Source organism: Anastrepha ludens, chromosome X (genome assembly GCF_028408465.1).
Source record: "Anastrepha ludens isolate Willacy chromosome X, idAnaLude1.1, whole genome shotgun sequence".
Lineage (NCBI taxonomy): Eukaryota > Metazoa > Arthropoda > Insecta > Diptera > Tephritidae > Anastrepha > Anastrepha ludens.
The window spans coordinates 48,404,643-48,429,733 of NC_071503.1; the positions used below are offsets into that span (position 1 = coordinate 48,404,643).

Consider the following 25,091-nt stretch of genomic DNA (forward strand, 5'->3'; position numbering starts at 1 on the left):
TCACATATGCAAGTATTCCCAAATAACCTTGACTTATGTATGTACACATGTCACAGCACATCACATTCTTACAAGAAATCAAATACACATACGCACTAGTGAACGAGTTTCTTCCTAACAAGTGCAAAAACAATTCTGCTCTATGTATGTATATATACCCACTTTATGTCCTAGCATATATACATACATATACGAGTATACCCACTTGCCTTCTAAACTTCCTACAAAATAATTTTATTCATATGTTACTACATCCATGCACGTTCATACATTCATGCATACATATACATATGCGCGAGCACAGCGCTCCCTTCTGGCTTCCGTGTACTTTTGTCTTTCCCCAGTCGATATTCCTAATATTGTACTTACAAAAACGCAATACTTTGATAGACGCAAAAGCAACAGCAACCGCAACGCGATGGCCGCTTTGCCACCACACATTCTAAAATGTTCTAGAACACAACAAAAACACATACCTCACATGCGCATGTCGCCCGAAGCTAAAATCTAAGCCTAGCGACTATAAAAACAAAATACATTCGTAGACGCAGTCGCAGCGGCCTGATTCTATCAGCGACGGCGCTGAACAATTTAGAACAAAAACAAAAAGTTCATTCATAAGTTCGAGCTCATATTTCAATTTCATTCATAAAACGAGCCGCCCATATGCCAATTTTCGCGACCATTCGAAAATAGTCAATATTGGAATATTTCGCGTGGATTTATTTGCCAATATTTGATAAATCTTGAATTTTTGTCATGTCGAGTGGCCGCGGCTCCGTATGTATGTATGTAAATATGTCTTCTAACTGTTCGACAGTCTCGAGTTAATGCGACTTAGATTCCTTGAACAAGTCCTCCAAATACCCCCGGCAGGCCGATATGGCCTTCAGCTCCTTCGTCGTATTCTCTTTGATCTTTTTGATCGGTGTGATGGCACGTTATCATCTCGCAAAATCCAAGAATTGTTTGCTCACATTTCCGGCCGTTTGCAAGATACAGCATCTCTCAAAGGCTTCAAAACGGATGAATAATATTCTTTATTGACTGTCTGGCCCGATGGAAGGTACTCATGGTGTACTATGCCTTGGCAATCGAAGAAAACAGTCAACAACACCTTCCCGGTTCTTTTTGCTCATAGGGTATACATATCCCATCTTTTCACTGACGGACAAGAAGACGGTTGCAGTTGTTGTTTTTTGTATGCATACATTTTGCGTTCGTTGAAGGTTTGTATATATTTATATACATATGCGTGTATGCGCGTTTGGCTTTCTGGATGCATCCATGGATATTAGAATATTTTCTCATCAATATGTGTATGTAAGTAGTTCAGATTTGACTGAAGAGATTAAATATAGGAATGCATATTCATATGATTGCCTTTATGGCTGTTTTACATATAAATCAATTCAAAAGAAGTATGAATAATGTTATATAGAAAATAAATTTCTAAATAACAGGTATTAATTAGAAAAACCTGAATACACTATTTTAAATCAATTCTAATTAAACCAAATACAAAAAATAAAAAATAATTTAAAAAAACTAAAAAACACGCTTTTATTGCCAATCGAACTAAAAAGTATAAAATATATTTTAATGACAAAGAGACCTATAATGAAGTAATAGCAAATCGAACGATCAGTCATAGTCAACTACCTCAGAACAGAATTATAACAAAAATTAAGATACAAATAGAATAATTCAAATTAGAGTTAAAAGCGTGGGATGCATTTTGCTTCACTTTCATAACCTTCTGTACATAGATAGTTGCCAATAGAATGATTGTAATATTTACTATATCAAGCATCCCACGCTTTTAACTCTAATTTGAATTATTCTATTTGTATCTTAATTTTTGTTATAATTCTGTTCTGAGGTAGTTGACTATGACTGATCGTTCGATTTGCTATTACTTCATTATAGGTCTCTTTGTCATTAAAATTTATTTTATACTTTTTATTTCGATTGGCAATAAAAGCGTGTTTTTTAGTTTTTTTAAACTATTTTTTATTTTCTACTTTTTAGTTCGATTAGCAAAAAAGCGTGTTTTTTAGTTTTTTTTTTAAGCTATTATTTATTATGAATGAAAATTATTGTTATCATTGCAGTCAGTGAATTAATGATTCGATATATTCGTGTTATATTTAATTCCTTTCTTATTGACTGTGAGTCTAAAGCTATGCAGTTATCGGCCGTGATAAAGAAGTAATCGGGATGAAGAACTTATTTCGTGGAGGGAGCCTGAGAAACGGCTACCCCACTCCATTGGCCAGTTTTTCTCGACTTTCGTGGTGTGGTGCACTATGAATTCCTTCCACCTGGCCAAACTGTTAATAAGGAATATTATTTGAGCGTTATGCGTCGTTTACGTGAAGCAATTCATCTAAAAAGACCAGAATTATGGGCCAACAAGTCTTGGATTTTGCATCACGATAATGCACCGTCTCACACTGCACTCGTTCCTCGTGACCATTTCGCCAAAAATTCCACGCATATCGTTCCGCAACCACCGTATTCGCCTGATTTGGCTCCGTGTGACTTCTGGCTATTCCCAAAACTCAAGAGACCACTCCGGGGAACGCGTTTCGAGTCGATTGAGGAGATAAAAGCTGAATCGAAGAAGAAGCTGATGGCTATACCGGAAATGGACTATTTGGCATGTTTCGGGGATTGGAAAAATCGTTGGGATAAGTGTATTTCATCGACAGGGGATTGTTTTGAAGGGAATGAAATTGATTTACAAGAATAAATAAAATTTTTTCATTTTGCAACCAAATTCACCTTACTTTTTGCCCATAGGTAAAAAAAGAAAATATTAATCCTGGCAATCCTAATAAGGATAATGCAAAACTTTTATCAAATTATTGCATTGTCATCGGTCCTTGATAGGTGTGCAAAATTCCAAGTCGATCAGATTTTTAGAAGCCAGTGAAAATTAAGCTTAAAGATTCCGTTACATACATACATACAACCCGTCCTAATAAAAGTGTGTTAATTAAATAAAAATATCGAACAAAGTAAAGTGTGTACAGGATTTGAACCTGAGTCAAATATGGCACGATGTACTGCATACACGACACGTCTTTCACGATTGCGCTAAACTACAATTACTAATGAAGTTTTCTAAATCACTCATTTATTCGATTCGCAGATTTATATGCACATATTCTGCGTTAGTTGAAAGTTTGTATGCGTAATTATATGCATATGTATGTGTGTATGCGCGTTTGGCTTTCTGGACGGATATTAGAGTGATATTTTCTCATCAATATAATTTGGATTTGATGAAATAGATTATAGACATATGTACATATTTTCTGTTTTGATTGATTTATATAAAAATCAGGTCATATCCAGTATGAACTATTTTATACCGAAAGGAAATTTCCATTTATGAAATACAAAAAAAACAGTATTTTAAAGAAATTTTAATTAAAATAAACTCAAAAATTTTACCAAACTTTCCTAGTTTGAATTGTAAAAAAAATGTGCAAGAAAAAAAATATGACTTAAGGACTTGAACCTGAATTAAATACGTGCCAAAAAACAAAACGAATAATTCCGCCGACTTTAGCTTCTGCACCACAAATTAACTGCCGCGCGGCCTTTTTAATCGGAAATTTATTCGCTTCGCTGTGGGCATGAAATAAGTCGATTTCCTTAGTAGTGTGCCGAAAAATCTTATGAAAATCCTCAGTAGTTTGGTAAACGCAGAAAAAATCTGAATTCCTGTCCTAGCGTGGTAAGTAAATATATAAACCCTCCACTCGCGTCACTCGCGTGGTAAATATCTGCAATTCCCCACTAATGAGCAAAGTTGAATTTGAAATTACCTTAGTATGAATCTACAAATTAGTACTCGAAAAAAGCTCATTTAACATTTGCTCCTTCTCATTGCATTAACATTCTCTGCTTGTACATAGTTCACTGTTATTAACTCTGTTAAGAAGTTCCCCGCCGTCGAGTTGAGCGAGGTTTCACTTCAATTTTGACAATTCACACTATTCGTAGCTCATGAGACTTCTCTATACATTAACGTTCTCTGCAACAATAATAGCAATTGCCGATAGCAGAGAACGTTAATGTATAGAGAAGTCTCAATGACAGGTGATGCTTTCCATTTCAATTCAACCGGGCTATTCGGGTCATGTTCTTCGATTTCGATGTAACTTAAATATGTTGCTCTCTGGTCGAAATAATGGGACACGTATTTTTTTGTTCGCCCGAAAAAATTTTTTTTCAAGAGTTATCGGCAATTTTGTTTTTCGCCTCAAACTCGATTTTTTTTAATTATATAAGAAAAAAATTTTTTTAAATGCCCATAACTTAGTCAAAAATGAACCGATTTTAATAATTCTGGGTTCAAAATGATCGTAATTACTTGCACAAGCGACTTCATGTAGAAACAATTGCAAAAAAGTAGTTGAAAATTTTTTATTTAGCAAAAAAGAATAAAAATTTAAATTTTTTCAAAATTCAATATTTCAAAAAGTGTATTTTTTTTTTTTTTATAACTTTTTCCAAATCAAAAAAACATCTCAAGCTTTAATTGAGCTGCATGCCTAGTAGCTAAAATGAGTTGTTTTTGAGTAATGAATTTTTGAGTAAACACCCTGTTTCGCACTTTTTGTTTTTTGCAAAATAAAAAATTTTCAACTACTTTTTTGCAACTATTTCTAAATGAAGTCGCTCGTGTAAGTAATTACGATTATTTTGAACCCAGAATCATTCAAATCGGCTTATTTTTGACTAAGTTATGAGCAATTAAAAAAAATTTTCTTATATAGATTCTTTCCATTTCAATTCAAAAGGGCTATTCGGGACATGTTCTTCGATTTCGATGTAACTCAAATATGTTGCTCTCTGGTCAAAATAATGAGACACGTATTTTTTTTTCGCCCGAAAAAAATTTTTTTCAAGAGTTATCGGCAATTTTGTTTTTCGCCTCAAACTCGATTTTTTTTAATTATATAAGAAAAAAGTTTTTTTAAATGCCCATAACTTAGTCAAAAATTAACCGATTTTAATAATTTTGGGTTCAAAATGATCGTCATTACTTACACGAGTGATTTCATGTAGAAATAGTTGCAAAAAAGTAGTTGAAAATTTTTTATTTTGCAAAAAACAAAAAGTGCGAAACAGGGTGTTTACTCAAAAATTCATTACTCAAAAACAACTCATTTTAGCTACTAGGCATGCAGCTCAATTAAAGTTTGAGATGTTTTTTTGATTTGGAAAAAGTTATAAAAAAAAAAAATACACTTTTTGAAATATTGAATTTTGAAAAAATTTAAATTTTTTTTCTTTTTTGCTAAATAAAAAAATTTCAACTACTTTTTTGCAATTGTTTCTACATGAAGTCGCTTGTGTAAGTAATTACGATCATTTTGAACCCAGATTTATTAAAATCGGTCCATTTTTGACTAAGTTATGGGCATTTAAAAAAAATTTTTTCTTATATAATTAAAAAAAATCGAGTTTGAGGCGAAAAACAAAATTGCCGATAACTCTTGAAAAAATTTTTTTTCGGGCGAACAAAAAACTACGTGTCTCATTATTTTGACCAGAGAGCAACATATTTAAGTTACATCGAAATCGAAGAACATGACCCGAATAGCCCGGTTGAATTGAAATGGAAAGTATCAGGTACGTATGGAGTTATCAGGGGTACCCGTTTTGCACGCATGGTACACCACAGCCACATTTTTCACCAAAAGTTAACAGTAAGGGGCTGAATTATGTAAATTTAGCAGCAGTCGATAAGAATTTGTTGGTGATTAGAAGCAAAGAATGTTAGGTAGCTTTTTAATATGGCCTATATATTTGAATTTTTCCACATCATCCACAATTATATACATATATTATGTATGTCTGTCTGGTGTTCTGTAAAACTCCAACTGAATCAAAATCCTCTATAGAAAACGCTTCATTACCAGGCGCACAGAAAGATGGCATATGCAAATGTAAATTTGTGCGCATATGTATATGCTGTGTGTATGTATGCTCACCAGCCACAGCTCAAAATAAAACGGTAAAACTTCTCAAGAAATCCAGCGCGCATTCATAGGCGCAGCGCACATTCATAGGCACAGCATTGTATGTAGGTAACCTTGACATGTTTACAGGCACCTTCAAATGCTCTGATTTCAGAGTAAGTTTCTAACTTTGCAGATATATACATAGGTTTTGTGCACTTTTTATCAATTCAAGAACTACATACGTAAAGTAATCTACTAATTAACTATTTGCCTACTATCAGTTAACATAAAATAATTGTTTCCATATTTTCTCTTAGTATTAAAATGTTCGAATCAGACCTTTTTTTTAAGCTATTTGTTTTCTTCTGCAACTTACTGTATGCTCATGCGCGCACTTGACGCACAGCAGCTGCGGCTGTCGAGCATTTAGAAAGACACATTTACATACATATATTGATGTATACATATGTACGATTCCGCGGGCACTCGACTTGGCAAAAATTCAAGATTTATCAAATATTGGCAAATAATTCTACGCGAAATATTCCAATATTGACTACTTTCGAATTGTCGAGAAAATTGACATATGGTTGGCTCGTTTTATGAATGAAAGTACTTGCTCTTAGAAGTATGAGCACGAATTTATCAATGAATTTTTTGATGATGAGTTTTTGTTGTACAGTACAATAGTTGAAACTGTTCGGCGCCGCCGCGACTATTCAGCGCTATGGCAACTAGAATGATGGCCGATACGCCTGCGTCTATGACTGCATTTTGTTCTTGTAGTCGCTAGGCATAGAATTTTAGCTTTGAACGACATACGCATTTTGAGGAATAAAATGAGCGCCCTGTATGCACATGCATATGTGTATATTAATAAGCATTGTTTTGCTTGAATTCAATTCACATACAGTAGGTTCTGTTTTTATGCGGCTTTTTTTTATGCGGTTTTGAAGTAGTGCGGTTTTTTTTAAGTTAAAAAATGCATGTCGACCTATCGGGAATTGTACATATAAACAAGATTCTAAACCAGCTAAGCAAAAACTCATCACAGATTACATGAGAAATGCTAACCCTACAAGTATGGAACCGCCTGCATAACCATCTAGATCAGACGTGTACATTTCCTCAAGTGACGAAAGTGATTTTACGCCAAATCCTAAACGAATGCGCAACATGTGGGTATTGTCTGATTCTATTTCTGACTTAAATTTATTTTTCGATTCTGACGTTTCTTAAATAAAGATATAATTTTCAAAAATACAATATTTTGTTTATGCGATTTTATTTAATTATTTCAGATTCATGCGGTCTATGGAACGTATCTATAGTTATAATATGGGACTAGTGCCCTTTTTTATGCGATTTTATTACAATATTTCAGATTTATGCGGTTTTAGCACTTTTGAAACGTATCTATAGTTTTACTATAGAACTAGTAGCTTTTTTATGCTTTTTTTTATGCTGTTTCTTGCGGAACGTATCTACCGCATAAAAACAGAACCTACTGTATTTATATTTGCATATACCATCTTCCTGTGTGCCTGGTAATGAAGCGTTTTGTATACAGAATTTTTTTATTTGTTTGCAGGGATATGCAGGATAATAAAGATGCAATTGAACTTAGTTGTCCCATATATGCAAATACGTTTCTTTGAAGTTTTCCTTTATTTACTTTAAAGTTTTACACTATCTAGAAAATGCATACATACAAATGTACATATGTATATTATTATTCCCTGTAATAAAATGTAAATTGAAAAAAATTTGGTTTGCCAAAGGAACAAATGAATGCATATTCAAATGTAAATACATATGTATGTCGATATACCAAAACACTTGTATGCTACGGATTAATTTCGACTCAAAAAATTAGTAAACATTTTCATCAAATTTGTTTAGTTTTAAATTTACTAAAACGCACATACCGAAATGTGAGAGGTCGTTTTATAATGTATTTTTTTAAATTAAATCAAAATATAAAAGTTACTTTGATTCGGAATGTTGGCGCATATAATAAATATTCAATCATTTTTTTTTTCTTCATCACCTTTGTTTGAAAATACAAATTGAATAAATTTTCGTTTTTCAAGGGAACATAAAAATGCACAAGCAAATACTTTGCAAAATGCCGTCGGCTAGTCGTCAATTTGATTTCCTACAGAAGCCAAAAACTGTGCAGGGCCAATATGCTAAAGGAGAAATCGCTGTAAACATCTCTGTTAAAAGTTTCACCACACCCCGGCAGCGGTTAGACTTCATTTTTGACAATTCACACTATTCGTAGCTCGTGAGAATTATCTATATTTAACGTTCTCTGCCGATAGTGGAACCAGATGATTAAACAAAGTGGAACTAAATACAGGGTGGACCAAATAAGACCTACTAATGTACGCACAAATAACTTTTTTATTTTTTGACATATTTATTTTTCTCTTTTTGTAGGTTATAATTGAATTCTTGGAAATTTATTATGGAATCCTACAGTACAACACAACGCGTTAAAATTATCGAGTTCTTCTATTCTTACACAATTAGCCACACAAATTGATTTTTTAAATAATGTTTTGATGTCGGATGAAGCGCATTTCCATTTAAATGGTTATGTCAACAAACAAAACTGTAGATTGTGGAGCTCTGAAAATCCAAGGGCAACACCCCAACATCAATTGCACCCATCTAAATTTACGGTGTGGTGCGGTGTTATGGTCCATATTTATCGGTCCATATTTCTTCGAAAATGAGGATGAAACGCCGGAATCGATTTCAGAAGCTTCTTACAGAACATTGATTAAAAACTTTTTGCGGCCAATGGCGGAGCAGTATCCTAATTTGTGGTTTCAACAAGATGGAGCAACTGCGCATACTGCTAGGCAGAAGTCTTAAGTCATTAGTAGGTCTTATTTGGCCACCCCTGTGGAACAAAAGCTAAATAGAAAGTGAATTACTCACAAGGTTCTTTGTTGGGGCCAATTCTCTATAACATCTTCTTAGCTGATTTCCCTGACCCACCATTAAGTTCTGAAATTAATAATTGCGATATTAAAGTGCTCATATACGCAGATGATATAATTATATTGGGATCTCACCAACGCATAACGAAAGCCAATGAAGCCGTTAACTCATACCTAAATGAATTAAATACATACTTTCACAAATGGAAGCTAAAACTAAACTTCAATAAAAGCGAAACAACTATTGTTAAAGGAATACGTAAAAACTTATATCCAAATGCTCGTAAATATGAGCCTCAAATTAAAATAAATGGATTCAACATAAAATACAAAGAACAAATCAAATACTTGGGCATAATTTTGGATAGCAAATTCACCTTTGTAAGACATATAGATTTCATTTTGACAAAAGCAAAAAAAATGTTCTTTAGATATTGTAATTTATTAAGAAGGCAGGGTGGACTATCGAACTGTATTAAAATAAATATTTACAAACAAATAATTAGACCAATCATATCTTATGCTCATCCGATATGGTTCAACATTTCTTCGAGCCAAATGGAGAGACTCAGACGATTTGAACGATATGTTTTAAGAATTTGTAGCGGTCTTAATCGCCAACCTTACAGAAGTGGTACTTTTCGGAAAAGAGTTTCTAATAAAAGTTTGTATGAAAAATGTAAAATATCACGCATAGACTTTTTCTTAATGAAATCGTCAGTAAGATTTGTTGATAAACTGATATTCATAGAAAATGAACTGATAAACAAATATCTGTCAAAGGCAAGGGAAATATCATTACCTCTAACAGAAAAATATTTATCACCAATATATTTAAAAATACTAAAAAATAATAATATGTTACATAAAAATAGTAAAGCAATATATTATCATAGGCGATACAATACTTACAACTTCAACGATGAAAATTTAGTTTATAACATTGATCAATTTATAGCCAAATAAATTATAGAAGTTTATTATACGTTATCTCCTTTTTAAGCCCTTTTTGGGAGAATATAAATAAGTTTTAAAATTATGCCAAAGACATTCCAAATAATAATGATAACCTATTGTATAATCAAAAGAAAAATAAGTTTTAAACTCCTAGATAAATACAAGTGTATGTTAGGATAATGCTAAATAATCTAATTTTATCATAACTTTGTAAACTCCTATGTTAAAATGATTTTGGGCAATAAATGAAATTAAAAAGTGAATTACTGAACTAATTTTTGAAAATTATACAGGGTGGGCCATATAGCGTTTGCTTTTTGAACCACCTGTTTTTTTGAGAATGGTAACACGAATGACATGTCAAATGTGTTCATAATTTACTTAGGGGTTTGACATTTACGAAATGGGACGCTATACGCTTGAAGAAAATTGGGAAATATTGAAAACCTATTTCCAAAGTGGTGAGCCTTCTTTTTCTTTTCTGATGAAGCTCATTTTCACATCGGTAAGCAAAATTGTCGGATTTGGGGCTCAAAAAATTCACACGTTACTGTAGAGAAGCAAATGCATCCACAACGAGTCACTGGCCCCTATTATGAGTTGCATTCGATCTTCGATATTCGTTGGTTGTCGAAGATCGAAAATCGAATGTCAATTTGGTATTATGAGCGGTGCAACCCTGTCGAAATTTTCGTTGAATACCAAATTTAGAGTCGAATGCCATTTTGCTTTCGATTGTGGAGCGTACTGTGGGAAAACTTGTTAAAATGTAAGTTGTTTGCGATTATTTATTGTTTTATAGTAACCAAATAATAAATATATACTAATTTTGTTAATTTTATGCAGGTCGAAAGTCGTGAGTACCAAACAGCAACTAGAAAGGCTAGGCATTAATGGAAGAGAATCCACAATTTGCAAAAGGGATTTGCACCAAAGTACATGCAGCAAAAAAATGGGAAGAAGAATTCACAACGGAGCTGAATTGCTTGGGACCACCAATTAGAACGGCAGCAAAATGGATTAAGGTTAATAATGTTTTTTTTTTGTGTGATGTTTATAGAAATACAGGTATGGGCTGACATGAAGTCAAAAGCGAAAAAAAAAATGTCGCAAAACAAAGCTGAACTCCGAGCAACAGGTGGGGGCCCTAACAAACTTCAGGGACTTTCAAATACCGAAGAAAGCATAATCGGTTTGCTGCAATTTGATGTCTGCATAAATCTGCCTGGGGTGGAATTTGACCTGGATACAACTACCAGTGACCAGTTCACAGTTTTGTCCGCGTCAAATCCCAGCCCAGAGCTTCTGGTCCAAAACTATGAGGAAAGTGAAGCCGATTTAAATTTAAATGTTCACGAGGAGCCAGCAGGAAAAACCAGAACAAACAAAAAGTCTCAAAAAGCAGAGAGATTGAGGTTACTGGAGTTGCAGACTGATGGCCAAAAACAATTTTATGAACAAATGATTTCTACATTGCACAAAATCAAGCAAAGTGCTGCAGAAACAGCGGAATACTCAAAAAAAAATTACGAGTTAAAAAAAAAACGCAACCGACGAACTCTTGCAACTAAAACGGGAGAAGTTGCGCATTTACAAAGAAGAACTTCTGAAGAAGCAACAAGACCGCAGATCAAAACTACAATTAAAAGTAGCGATTTTAGAGATCAAAAAGAAATTGCTATCGAAATAATTTTTATATTTAGTGTTAAGGAAACTGAAGTGATATTTTTTGTTTTATATTAGTATTAGGAAAAAAGACTGTATATATTTAAAGTAGGTTATTTATATGTAATTTTTATATTTACATAGCTTTAAGCTATATGCCTTAAAGAAACTGAAGTGATATTTTTTGTTTTATATTAGTGTAAGGAAAAGACTATATATTTAAAGTAGGTTAAACAAATGAGTTATTGTTTTTTATTAAAGAAATGAGATTGATTTTGAACTAAATAGCAAATTGAAATACGTAGAGGAACTGAAATACATATTTTTTTCGAATGACGAATAACTGAATAAAGAAAATTTATAACAAAAACTAGCATCACCCAGTGGGCTTCGCACCACCATACATAAAATGTTTGTTTTATATCGCAAGAAATTTTTCATATTAAGTTTTCTTTATAGAACTCGTAAAATGTTTAAACAGTTGAATTAGTTGATTTTTTTCATTCAACATACTTTCTAAAGATGTCACAATAGCCTTTTCTGTACTTTTTTAAAATTTGATTGTGGTGGTCACCTATATACAGGTAAGGTACCGGTTCAAACACATCCTAGGGTTATCCAGGTCCACGTTTTGGTCTATATCTCGAGACCCTAGTTACGGAGGGGCATTAAAAATACTCTATACTATAGAATCATCAGCAGCTTCCATTTGCTACCCATATTGTACAAACACATCCTAGGGTTACCCGGGTCCACGTTTTGGATTATATCTCGAGACCCTAGTCACGGAACGGTATGAAAAATATTCTATACTATAGAAATCATCAACAGCTTCCATTTGCTACCCATATTGTACGAACACATCCTTAAGTTATCGGGGTCCACATTTTGGGCGATATCTCGAGACCCTAGTCACGGAGCGGCATCAAAAATACTCTATACTATAGAATCATCAGCAGCTTCCATTTGCTACCCATATTGTACAAACACATCCTAGGGTTACCCGGGTCCACGTTTTGGATTATATCTCGAGACCCTAGTCACGGAACGGTATGAAAAATACTCTATACTATAGAAATCATCAACAGCTCCCATTTGCTACCCATATTGTACGAACACATCCTTAAGTTATCGGGGTCCACATTTTGGGCGATATCTCGAGACCCTAGTTACGGAGCGGCATCAAAAATACTCTATACTATAGAATCATCAACAGCTTCCATTTGCTACCCATATTGTACAAACACATCCTAGGGTTACCCGGGTCCACGTTTTGGATTATATCTCGAGATCCTAGTCACGGAACGGTATGAAAAATACTCTATACTATAGAAACCATCAACAGCTTCCATTTGCTACCCATATTGTACGAACGCATCCTTAAGTTATCGGGGTCCACATTTTGGGCGATATCTCGAGACCCTAGCCACGGAGCGGCATCAAAAATACTCTATACTATAGAATCATCAGCAGCTTCCATTTGCTACCCATATTGTACAAACACATCCTAGGGTTACCCGGTTCCACGTTTTGGATTATATCTCGAGACCCTAGTCACGGAACGGTATGAAAAATACTCTATACTATAGAAATCATCAACAGCTCCCATTTGCTACCCATATTGTACGAACACATCCTTAAGTTATCGGGGTCCACATTTTGGGCGATATCTCGAGACCCTAGTCACGGAGCGGCATCAAAAATACTCTATACTATAGAATCATCAACAGCTTCCATTTTCTACCCATATTGTACAAACACATCCTAGGTTTACCCGGTTCCACGTTTTGGATTATATCTCGAGACCCTAGTCACGGAACGGTATGAAAAATACTCTATACTATAGAAATCATCAACAGCTCCCATTTGCTACCCATATTGTACGAACACATCCTTAAGTTATCGGGGTCCACATTTTGGGCGATATCTCGAGACCCTAGTTACGGAGCGGCATCAAAAATACTCTATACTATAGAATCATCAACAGCTTCCATTTGCTACCCATATTGTACAAACACATCCTAGGGTTACCCGGGCTCACGTTTTGGCCTATTTCTCGAGACCCTGGTATCCGATTCTTAAAATTTTAAAACACAAACCATCTACTGAATAGTCCAAACAAAGCCTAAAAATTTGGTTTGGATAGGTGAGCCCGTTCGCGAGTTTTAAGCGAATATAGGGACAGATTTTCACATTTATATATATAGATAAAAAAGACACTGTGGCATAAAGGTTTATATTTAATACTTTTTAGATTTTTTTATAATATTCTAAGAATTTCATTTCTTATGTGTTCTGCTTCTCCGTTATTTGACTCCACTTCAATATCTTCAGCATCATCGTTGAGGGTCTCGTCGGATAACTCTTCATCCGGAAGTTGAACATTATAAAACAAGCAAATGTTGTGCAAAGCTGCACACACATTAATAATTTGTGTTGCTTTTTTTGGAGAATAGTGAAGAGCTCTTGCCTGCAACAAACATCTAAATCGATTTTTCAGGACTCCAATTGTTCTCTCAATTATACTTCTCGCTTTAGCATGTTGTTTGTTGTAGGTCCTTTGTGGAGACCCTTCCTCAGAGTTTCTGAACGGCGTCATTAAATAAGGTTTAAGAGCGTATCCAGCATCACCTGAGACAGACAAAAATTATTAAAAACGGAGTTTCAATTGGTGTTTATTACATACCGAGGAGCCAAGTATTGCGACGGCCATTGAGATGTTGCTCCTCTAAATGCGCTTTCAATGGCGACATGTTGAAAGCCATGGAGTCATGAGTAGCTCCTGGATTTTTCGCATTTATATAGGTTATTTTCATTGTATGATCACAAACCTAAAATTTACATTATTCGCATTTAGAATTTATTACTCATATTTAAATATATGCAAATGTCTACTTACAATCATATCATTAATGCTGTAGAATCCCTTCCTGTTGTAATACAAATGCTGAACTTCTTTCCTGGGAGCGACAATTTTAACATGCGTGCCATCAACACAGCCAATTATTCCTGGAATCCGGTATTTGCTATAAAAATGTGCTTTTCTTTGTTGCAGATCAGCCTCAGTGCTACTAAATTTTACCCATCTTTGGCAAATATAATTTTCCAGGACATCTATTATTTCTGATAGCACAACAGACACAGTGGGTTGAGCAAGTTCTATCATACCTTCATTACCAATACTCAATTGGTACAATCCCTGAGCACAAAATCGCAGAACTGTGGCTAGCTTTAAAATATTAGGAATCGATTTGGCTCGGGTGCACTGCTGCAACTGGTTTTCTGTAGTGGACAGTAGGTTCACAAACGCCTCTTTAGATAATCTAAAGTTCTTTAAAAATCTGTAAGGAAATTTCTGTTATATTAAGTACGTCAACACATTTTGAAAATTCTGAACTTACTCAGTGGAAGCCATTTCTAGGGGGTTGGATGCGTCCCTCAACTGTTTTCTACTTCTAGCTAGTTCCACTAATCTTTCATCGTCCGGTGAATCGTCGAACCACAACTCCGTTGTACTCATTTTCACGTAAATTACGGTTTTTAACTTTTAAAAATAATGTTAGCAAAGAATTTCAACACAATAGGTTTTTCTTTTATTTTGATTTGCTGTATCAGCTGAGAAAAAATTATCTATTGTAAATGCGTCGAGCGATCGAAATTCACAATAGTCCTATTCTTCCACGAATGAGCACCATAATACCAAATGAAAATTCGTTCGATCAGTACTTTCGACTACAGTCGAAGATCGAATGTTGCTCATAATAGGGGCCACTGTTTGGTGCGGTTTTTGGTCTGGCGGCATCATCGGGCCATTTTTTTCGAAAATGAGCGAGGAGCCGCGTTTACGTTTACGCGAGCGTTGCCGTGACATGCTCAACGACTTTTTGTTTCCAAAAATTGAAGAGGATGACATGGACGACAATTGGTTTCAACTGGACGGTGCAACTTGTCACACTGCCAAAGTTACACTCGAACTTTTGGCTACCGTTTTTGAATTCCGATATCAATTGGCCGCCTCGGAGCTGTGATTTAAGCCCTATTACCTGGACTATTTTTTGTGGGGAGCCGTTAAGGACAAATGCTATGCGAACCATTCACAGACAATTGATGCTTTAAAACACGAAATCGAAGTTGCCATTCATGAAATTGGAGCCCAAACAATCGAAAATGTGCTTAAAAATTGGGTAGATCGAATGGCCTACTGTAAAGCTAGTCGTGGCAGTCATTTGAACGATATTTTTTTATTCATAAATGACAATGTTCAATCTTCAAAATAAAAAAAAGGTTGAAAAAATATTGATTAGTTTTTTTTTTTATAGCCGATTCAAAAAGCAAATTTTACATGGCCCACCCTATATTTTACATAACTATAAACATCACATTTTTATTAAAAGCAGCTAGAAAAATGTCAGGGAGAAAGTACTAAAATATGAATTATTATTTGGAGACCTTATCACCAATTTCCTGTCAATAGAATAGGATATAAAAAATCTTCTTTTGCAACGCAACAACTTTCTTATTCCGGCGAAAACTTTACGAAGGTCTTAACCTTTTTAACTCAAAATATTCAAACGAATTTGGAGTCAAATGCAATTATTGCTCGTACTCTAAATCAGTTTTATTATTTCATCATTTAATTTGCTAATGTAAATGTATTATTTTTAGACAAATTGTGTTTTAGTTTTAGCTCGTTTGATTCGATATTCTATTAATATATTGTTTATATTAGCATTATGCTAATAGTCAGTAATAATCTTTGTATTTTTTGACTCAATTAAATAAAGAAAATAAATAAAAACTCCTCGGCTAGAGAACAAAAAAACAAAGCTAAATCAAGTTACGGACCACGATAGGCGCCATCTCATTATACCTTCCATCACGGTGCAGCGCATTACATTAAAGATTGCATGGTGCCAAAGGCAACACGCAAAATAACAACAGCCACATGCTAATCGTTGTTAAACTGTTCTCTTCAGATGACCACAAATGGACACATCTCCTTAAATCAATGGCTGGCTTGTGAAAGTTACGCAAAATATCTCTCAAACGATTTGACATTGGATCAGCCGTATGTGTATATGTGTGTGTATGTATTTATTCTACCAAATGTGTTGCGTGTGGTGATGTCGTATGAACTCCGGAGAAAAAAACTACTAACATCAGTTTAGCACAGCAATAGGTTCCAGTGAATAGTGAATTTATGAATAGAACAATACCTGGTTTTACCTTCTCCAATATTGGTAAATGTATAGTTGTTGAGTCCGCCCATGACGTCTGGTTCTACGTTACCGGAATGACTCAGGTTTTTCCCGACCAAGGGCTTGCCGCCCCAGTTAACTAGCCCTCTCTACTACACCTTACCTTACCACCGTTACCGCTCAATGAAAAATCTAATACGATTGGTCTAGATGGCATTCATCCCAATTTTTTTTTTTAATTTTTTACAGTCTTTATGTTTTAAATATCATTTTAACAACTTCTCTTTTTCCTCACTGCTGGAAGTCCGCTAAAATCCATCCGATTAGAAAACCTAATGGGAACTTTACGCCCTACCTGGGGACTATCTTTCTAAATTATTTTCCGAGTCGAAATCTGCTGATAAATCAGTACTAATATCGTTTTAGATCAAACAGAAGCTGTATAAAAGCGCTAATTAGGGTATCGAACGACATCAGACTCAACATTGATAACGATCGCGTAATTGTATTAAAACTTCTGGATCCTCCAAAGCTTTCGACACTGTTAATCACGAACTTCTGGCCTTGAAATTTTGAAAAAATTTTTACTTCTCATCGATAGCATTACACTTAATAAAATCATAGCTCAGTGATCGCTCGCAAACTGTTTGTGCTGGTGACATTATATAACTACTTACGGAAGTAATATGGTGGCATTATATACTACTTACCCGTATCTATTGTTCTCGGTCCTCTATTGTTTGTGTTATATGGTAATGATCTTCAAAGCGTGTTGAAATATTGTGATATTCATGTATATGCAAATGATATCCAATTATACCTATGTCAGCTGCTCTTTTGTATCTGTCAATAATTGTAATAATAACCTCAATACTGACTCTTTAACGAGAAGTAGGCCTGTGACAATGAGTCACTTTTAAATCCGGGTTAATTACAGTGTATCGTTATTTACAAGAAGACTTTTAATCTCGAAGGCTGCAGGTAAATGAAATTGAACAACACTGTTATAAAATTTGTTGACACTGCCAGAAATCTAGGAATAATTTTGAATGGAACTCTACAGTTCTAATGCAATAGACAAGGTATATGGAATGCTTCGTTTATGAGCTATTCAGCACTTCACCCCAATGAAAAATAGACTGCTTTTAGCTAAAACATTTCTGTTACCAACCTATTGTATGGATTTGAATTGTATGCCAATTGTGATAGTATGTGTCATAGTGAACCAAATGTCCTCTACAACAACATCCAGTATTGTGTAAAACGTCGTGGTTATATATCAATTATTGCATTAAGCATTTTTTCTGTAAAATTTGATGATTTACTGAAAGTAAAATGCCTAATGCCTCTTTACAAGCTCACCTGGGTCGTGAGCCCAAATACCGTGCCGAAAGAATTCAATTCACTATATCGGCCTAATCACTTTACCTGCATAGCATGAAATGCAATTGTTTTGTATCCGAACGTCAGTTCTTCGATTTTGCTGTTCGTATTTAAAATGCCCTGCCAAAAAAGATCGAAACCATTGAAAGTACATTGCGAAATCCTACATTATTTAACTCATTCTTATAATACATCCCTGTCCTTGTTCTTCTCTTTCTACGTCCACTTTTTACAGCCTACTATTTCTCTTTTTCAAAAATTTTTCATAAAACATCACTAATGTTATTTCTAAGCTCTCAGAATTAAATATATACTCATAAATATATATAAACATAAAATATATTTTATTTATGATTCCTGAAGGAATCGATTCACTTTGAATGTAAGTTTTGTTCTTTACTAAGTAGGTTTTAAAAACTCAAAACAATCGTTTTCAAGGTTTTTAAACTCTTTTCAAATTCAAAAAATGTTCTCTATTCAAAAGGCAACAACAAATACATGTATGTTTTTACTTATATTCGCCTTGCCAACAACAGAGAACGTTAATGTATAGAGAAGTCTCAATGACAGGAACGTATGGAATTTCGAGGGGTACTCGTCTTGCGAAGACTAATCACCACAGACACATTTTTCACCAAAAATTAACAGTAAGGGGCTGAATTATGTAAATTTAGCAGCAGTCGATAAGAATTTGTTGGTGATTAGAAGCAAAGAATGTTGGGTTAAAATGACAATATTCATCACACATCATCCACAATTATATATTTACATATATTATGTCTGTCTGTCTGGTGTTCTGTAAAACTTCAACTGAATCGAAATCCTCTAAAGAAAACACTTCTGGTAATGAAGCGTTTTCTATAAAGAATTTATTGATTGGATAATTATATATGTATATGTCAAAACACATATATTATATGTACGTACATAGGCTAGGGCATCAAGTGTGCATATACGCACATGCTAATATGTAGGCGCATATGCAGAAGAGAATTGTTTTAGCATTTGTAAGGCAGGAAATCGATCATTCGGATACTTACTCCCTAATTATTGCATGAAATATGATGCGATGCTCGTGAGGTAGGTCATGGTTGCTTCAGTGCATACATATGCGTGCAACACTATATTTATTAAAGATGCAATAGAAGTTTGAAGTTTTCTTTTATTTATTTTAAATTTCAAAGTTTTATACTCTCTATAAAATGCATACATGTATTATTCCCTGTGAAAAAAATTTCGTTTGGCAAAGGAACAAATGAATGCATATTCAAATGTACATAAATATGATAAGGCGAAGCGTCGTGAGATAGGTCATTGTTGCTGCAGTGCGTGTGCGCATACATACATACATATGTAACACCATAAGAATTGAAGATGCAATTGAACTTTTGCACAAACATAACTTACATAATATTTGTATATATTTATATTGATATACATACATGTATGTATATTCACCAATATACCAATATGCTCTTTGAATTCTTGTCTAAAATTAATTTCGAGTCGAAAAATTAGTAAAAAATTTCATCAAATTTGTATGAAGTTTTTAATTTACTAAAACTCACACAAAAAAATTTGAGGTCGTTTTATAATGTATTTTGTTTAAATTCTTCTTTTTAAATTAAATCAACAAACATTAAAGTTACTTTGATTTTAAATGTTGGCGCACAATTTCAAATCTTTATTTGTTTGAAAATTTTAATTGAATAAATTTTCGTTTATCAATGGAACATAGAAATGCACAAGCAAATCCCTTGCAATATGCTGTCGGCATTCGTCAATTTGGTTTCATACAGAAACCAAAAACTGAACAGAGCCAATGTACTTGTACCAGAGAATGTTAATGCAATGAGAAGGTGTAAATGTTACTGTGAGCTTTTTTTAGTACAATTGAGATTTGAAAGATTTGAAGTAAGGGAATTTAGCACACCGAGTTTATAGACACCTCACTGACTTTTACCCACACAAAAATTAGAAACACCACACATCTTTCACCTCAACACACAACACATTTCTCACCTCGACATTAAACCAATTAAATTTTTACTATTTTCGTATTTTTGAAATAATAAGCGAACATGTAAAATTTATTACATACTTTTTTTTCAATTACATTAAAAAAAAACGATTTAAAAAAAAAAAATTTTTTTTTGAAAGTTTGCGCCGGGAATTGAACTCGAGTCTAACATGTGGCGAGGAAAAATAGGCGGTGCGTTTATTTCTTCGACTGCTTATTTTTTTACCATTTTGTTCCTTTTGAAATGATAAGCGGATACATAAAATTTATTACAAATTTTTTTACGATTACATTAAAAAAAAAAAAATTTAAAAACGAAAAAAAAAAAAAATTTGCACCGAGAATTAATGGAGAGTCACGTGGGGAGGATAAATACACAGAGCGTTTATTTCTGCGCCTGCGTTGTGAACAAAAGGTTTTGTGCATGCGCGCGACGCGAATAAATTTTAAAAAAGTTGTGAAAGTAATTCATGAAGTTTTTCATTACACACATATGTACATAAATGAACGTATACTTTATATGTAAATAAATGATGGTATATGATATTATACATAAGTACATAATATGTATGTACATGTCAATAGGAGGTATTTGCATTCAGAAAAAAAGAACGGTTTAAGATAAATCAACACTTATTTTATATTGTATGTCAATTTATAGTTTATGTATTCGTATATGAAAAACAATAATGCACAAGCGCAAGAACATCATATCACATATGCAAGTATGCCCAAATAACCTTGACTTATGTAAGTACACATGTCACAGCACATCACATTCTTACAAGAAATCAAATACACATACGCACTAGTGAACGAGTTTCTTCCTAACAAGTGCAAAAACAATTCTGCTCTATGTATGTATATATACCCACTTTATGTCCTAGCATATATACATACATATACGAGTATACCCACTTGCCTTCTAAACTTCCTACAAAATAATTGTATTCATATGTTACTACATCCATGCACGTTCATACATTCAAGCATACATATACATATGCGCGAGCACAGCGCTCCCTTCTTGCTTCCGTGTACTTTTGTCTTTCACCAGTCGATATTCCTAATATTATACTTACAAAAACACAATACTTTGATAGACGCAAAAGCAACAGGAAGCACAACGCGATGGCCGCTTTGCCACCACACATTCTAAAATGTTCTAGAGCGCAACAAAAACACATACCTCACATACGCATGTCGCCCAAAGCTAAAATCTAAGCCTAGCGACTACAAAAACAAAATACATTCGTACACGCAGTCGCAGCGGCCATGATTCTATCAGCGACGGCGCTGAACAATTTAGAACAAAAACAAAAAGTTCATTCATAAGTTCGAGCTCATATTTCAATTTCATTCATAAAACGAGCCGCCCATATGCCAATTTTCGCGACCATTCGAAAATAGTCAATATTGGAATATTTCGCGTGGATTTATTTGCCAATATTTGATAAATCTTGAATTTTTGTCATGTCGAGTGGCCGCGGCTCCGTATGTATGTATGCACCCTTATATGTATATAAATATGTCTTCTAACTGTTCGACAGTCTCGAGTTAATGCGACTTAGATTCCTTGAACAAGTCCTCCAAATACCCCCGGCAGGCCGATATGGCCTTCAGCTCCTTCGTCGTATTCTCTTTGATCTTTTTGATCGGTGTGATGGCACGTTATCATCTCGCAAAATCCAAGAATTGTTTGCTCACATTTCCGGCCGTTTGCAACATACAGCATCTCTCAAAGGCTTCAAAACGGATGAATAATATTCTTTATTGACTGTCTGGCCCGATGGAAGGTACTCATGGTGTACTATGCCTTGGCAATCGAAGAAAACAGTCAACATCACCTTCCCGGTTCTTTTTGCTCATAGGGTATACATATCCCATCTTTTCACTGACGGACAAGAAGACGGTTGCAGTTGTTGTTTTTTGTATGCATACATTTTGCGTTCGTTGAAGGTTTGTATATATTTATGTACATATGCGTGTATGCGCGTTTGGCTTTCTGGATGCATCCATGGATATTAGAATATTTTCTCATCAATATGTGTATGTAAGTAGTTCAGATTTGACTGAAGAGAAGAGATAGGAATGCATATTCATATGATTGCCTTTATGGCTGTTTTACAAATAAATCAATTCAAAAGAAGTATGAATAATGTTATATAGAAAATAAATTTCTAAATAACAGGTATTAGAAAAACCTGAATACACTATTTTAAATCAATTCTAATTAAACCAAATATAAAAAATGAAATAAAAATATCGAACAAAAAACTGTGTACAGGATTTGAACCTTAGTCAAACATGAGACTATGTATCGCATCCGCAACACGTCTTTCTCGATTGCGCTAAACTATAATTAGTAATGAAGTTTTCTAAATCACTCATTTATTCGATTCGCAGTTTTATATGCACATATTCTGCGTTAGTTGAAAGTTTGTATGCGTAATTATATGCATATGTATGTGTGTTTGCGCGTTTGGCTTTCTGGACGGATATTAGAATCATATTTTCTCATCAATATAATTTGGATTTGATGAAATAGATTATAGACATATGTATGTACATATTTTCTGTTTTGATTGATTTATATAAAAATCAGGTCATATCCAGTATGAACTATTTTATACCGAAAAGAAATTTCCATTTATAAAATACAAAAAAAACAGTATTTTAAAGAAATTTTAATTAAAATAAACTCGAAAATTTTACCAAACTTTCCTGGTTTGAATTGTAAAAAAAATGTGCAAGAAAAAAAATATGACTTCAGGACTTGAACCTGAATTAAATACGTGCCAAAAAACAAAACGAATAATTCCGCCGACTTTAGTTTTTGCACCACAAACTAACTGCCGCGCGGTCTTCTTAATCGCAAATTTATTCGCTTCGATTTCCTTAGTAGTGTGCCGAAAAATCTTATGAACTTCCTCAGTAGTTTGGTAAACGCAGAAAATATCTGAATTCCTGTCCTAGCGTGGTAAGTAAATATAGAAACCCTCCACTCGCGTCACTCGCGTGGTAAATATCTGCAATTCCCCACTCGTGAGCAAAGTTGAATTTGAAATTACCTTAGTTTGAATCTACAACATTGCATTAACATTCTCTGCGTGTACATAGTTCACTGTTATCAGCTCTGTTAAGAAGTTCCCCGCCGTCGAGTTGAGCGAGGTTTCACTTCATTTTTGACAATTCACACTATTCGTAGCTCATGAGACTTCTCTATACATTACCGTTCTCTGCAACAATAATAGCAATTGCCGATAGTGTAACCAGATGATTAAACAAAGTGGAACTAAATACAGGGTGGGCCAAATAAGACCTACTAATGTACGCACAAATAACTTTTTTATTTTTTGACATATTTATTTTTCTCTTTTTGTAGGTTATAATTGAATTCTTGGAAATTTATTATGGAATCCTACAGTACAACACAACGCCACACAATTAGCCACACAAATTGATTTTTTAAATAATGTTTTGATGTCGGATGAAGCGCATTTCCATTTAAATGGTTATGTCAACAAACAAAACTGTAGATTGTGGAGCTCTGAAAATCCAAGGGCAACACACCAACATCAATTGCACCCATCTAAATTTACGGTGTGGTGCGGTGTTATGGTCCATATTTATCGGTCCATATTTCTTCGAAAATGAGGATGAAACGCCGGAATCGATTTCAGAAGCTTCTTACAGAACATTGATTAAAAACTTTTTGCGGCCAATGGCGGAGCAGTATCCTAATTTGTGGTTTCAACAAGATGGAGCAACAGCGCATACTGCTAGGCAGTAGTCTTAAGTCATTAGTAGGTCTTATTTGGCCACTCCTGTGGAACAAAAGCTAAATAGAAAGTGAATTACTGAACTAATTTTTGAAAATTATACAGGGTGGGCCATATAGCGTTTGCTTTTTGAACCACCTATTTTTTGAGAATGGTAACACGAATGACATGTCAAATGTGTTCATAATTTACTTAGGGGGTTGACATTTACGAAATGGGACGCTATACGCTTGAACAAAATTGGGAAATATTGAAAACCTATTTCCAAAGTAGTGAGCCTTCTTTTTCTTTTCTGATGAAGCTCATTTTCTCATCGGTAAGCAAAATTATCGGATTTGGGGCTCAGAAAATCAACAGGTTACTGTAGAGAAGCAAATGCATCCACAACAGGTTACTGTTTGGTGCGGTTTTTGGTCTGGCGGCATCATCGGGCCATTTTTTTCGAAAATGAGCGAGGAGCCGCGTTTACGTTTACGCGAGCGTTGCCGTGACATGCTCAACGACTTTTTGTTTCCAAAAATTGAAGAGGATGACATGGACGACAATTGGTTTCAACTGGACGGTGCAACTTGTCACATTGCCAAAGTTGCACTCGAACTTTTGGCTACCGTTTTTGAATTCCGATATCAATTGGCCGCCTCGGAGCTGTGATTTAAGCCCTATTACCTGGACTATTTTTTGTGGGGAGCCGTTAAGGACAAATGCTATGCGAACCATTCACAGACAATTGATGCTTTAAAACACGAAATCGAAGTTGCCATTCATGAAATTGGAGCCCAAACAATCGAAAATGTGCTTAAAAATTGGGTAGATCGAATGGCCTACTGTAAAGCTAGTCGTGGCAGTCATTTGAACGATATTTTTTTATTCATAAATGACAATGTTCAATCTTCAAAATAAAAAAAAGGTTGAAAAAATATTGATTAGTTTTTTTTTTTATAGCCGATTCAAAAAGCAAATTTTACATGGCCCACCCTATATTTTACATAACTATAAACATCACATTTTTATTAAAAGCAGCTAGAAAAATGTCAGGGAGAAAGTACTAAAATATGAATTATTATTTGGAGACCTTATCACCAATTTCCTGTCAATAGAATAGGATATAAAAAATCTTCTTTTGCAACGCAACAACTTTCTTATTCCGG

At 34.3% G+C, this 25,091-nt stretch overlaps 2 protein-coding genes across 2 annotated transcripts in view; both read right to left on the reverse strand.

Annotated features, from left to right (window-relative positions):
- Positions 1–14,385, reverse strand: part of LOC128870035 (putative nuclease HARBI1) — a 33,368-nt gene extending 18,983 nt beyond the window's left edge. The window contains exons 1-2 of the mRNA XM_054112630.1: positions 14,247–14,385; positions 13,868–14,191 (exon numbers count right to left, since the gene is read on the reverse strand). Of these exons, the coding sequence (XP_053968605.1) occupies positions 13,868–14,191; positions 14,247–14,376 (454 nt within the window). The 5' untranslated portion in view covers positions 14,377–14,385. The remainder of the gene's footprint in view (positions 1–13,867; positions 14,192–14,246) is intronic.
- A 38-nt stretch (positions 14,386–14,423) lies between these two features.
- LOC128870036 (uncharacterized) lies at positions 14,424–15,039 on the reverse strand. The gene is made up of 2 exons (XM_054112631.1): positions 14,962–15,039; positions 14,424–14,901 (listed from the first exon to the last, which is right to left on the reverse strand). Exons 1-2 carry the CDS (start codon positions 14,973–14,975, stop codon positions 14,424–14,426), a joined length of 492 nt encoding a protein of 163 aa, XP_053968606.1. The 5' UTR covers positions 14,976–15,039.
- Between the last annotated feature and the right edge of the window lie 10,052 nt (positions 15,040–25,091).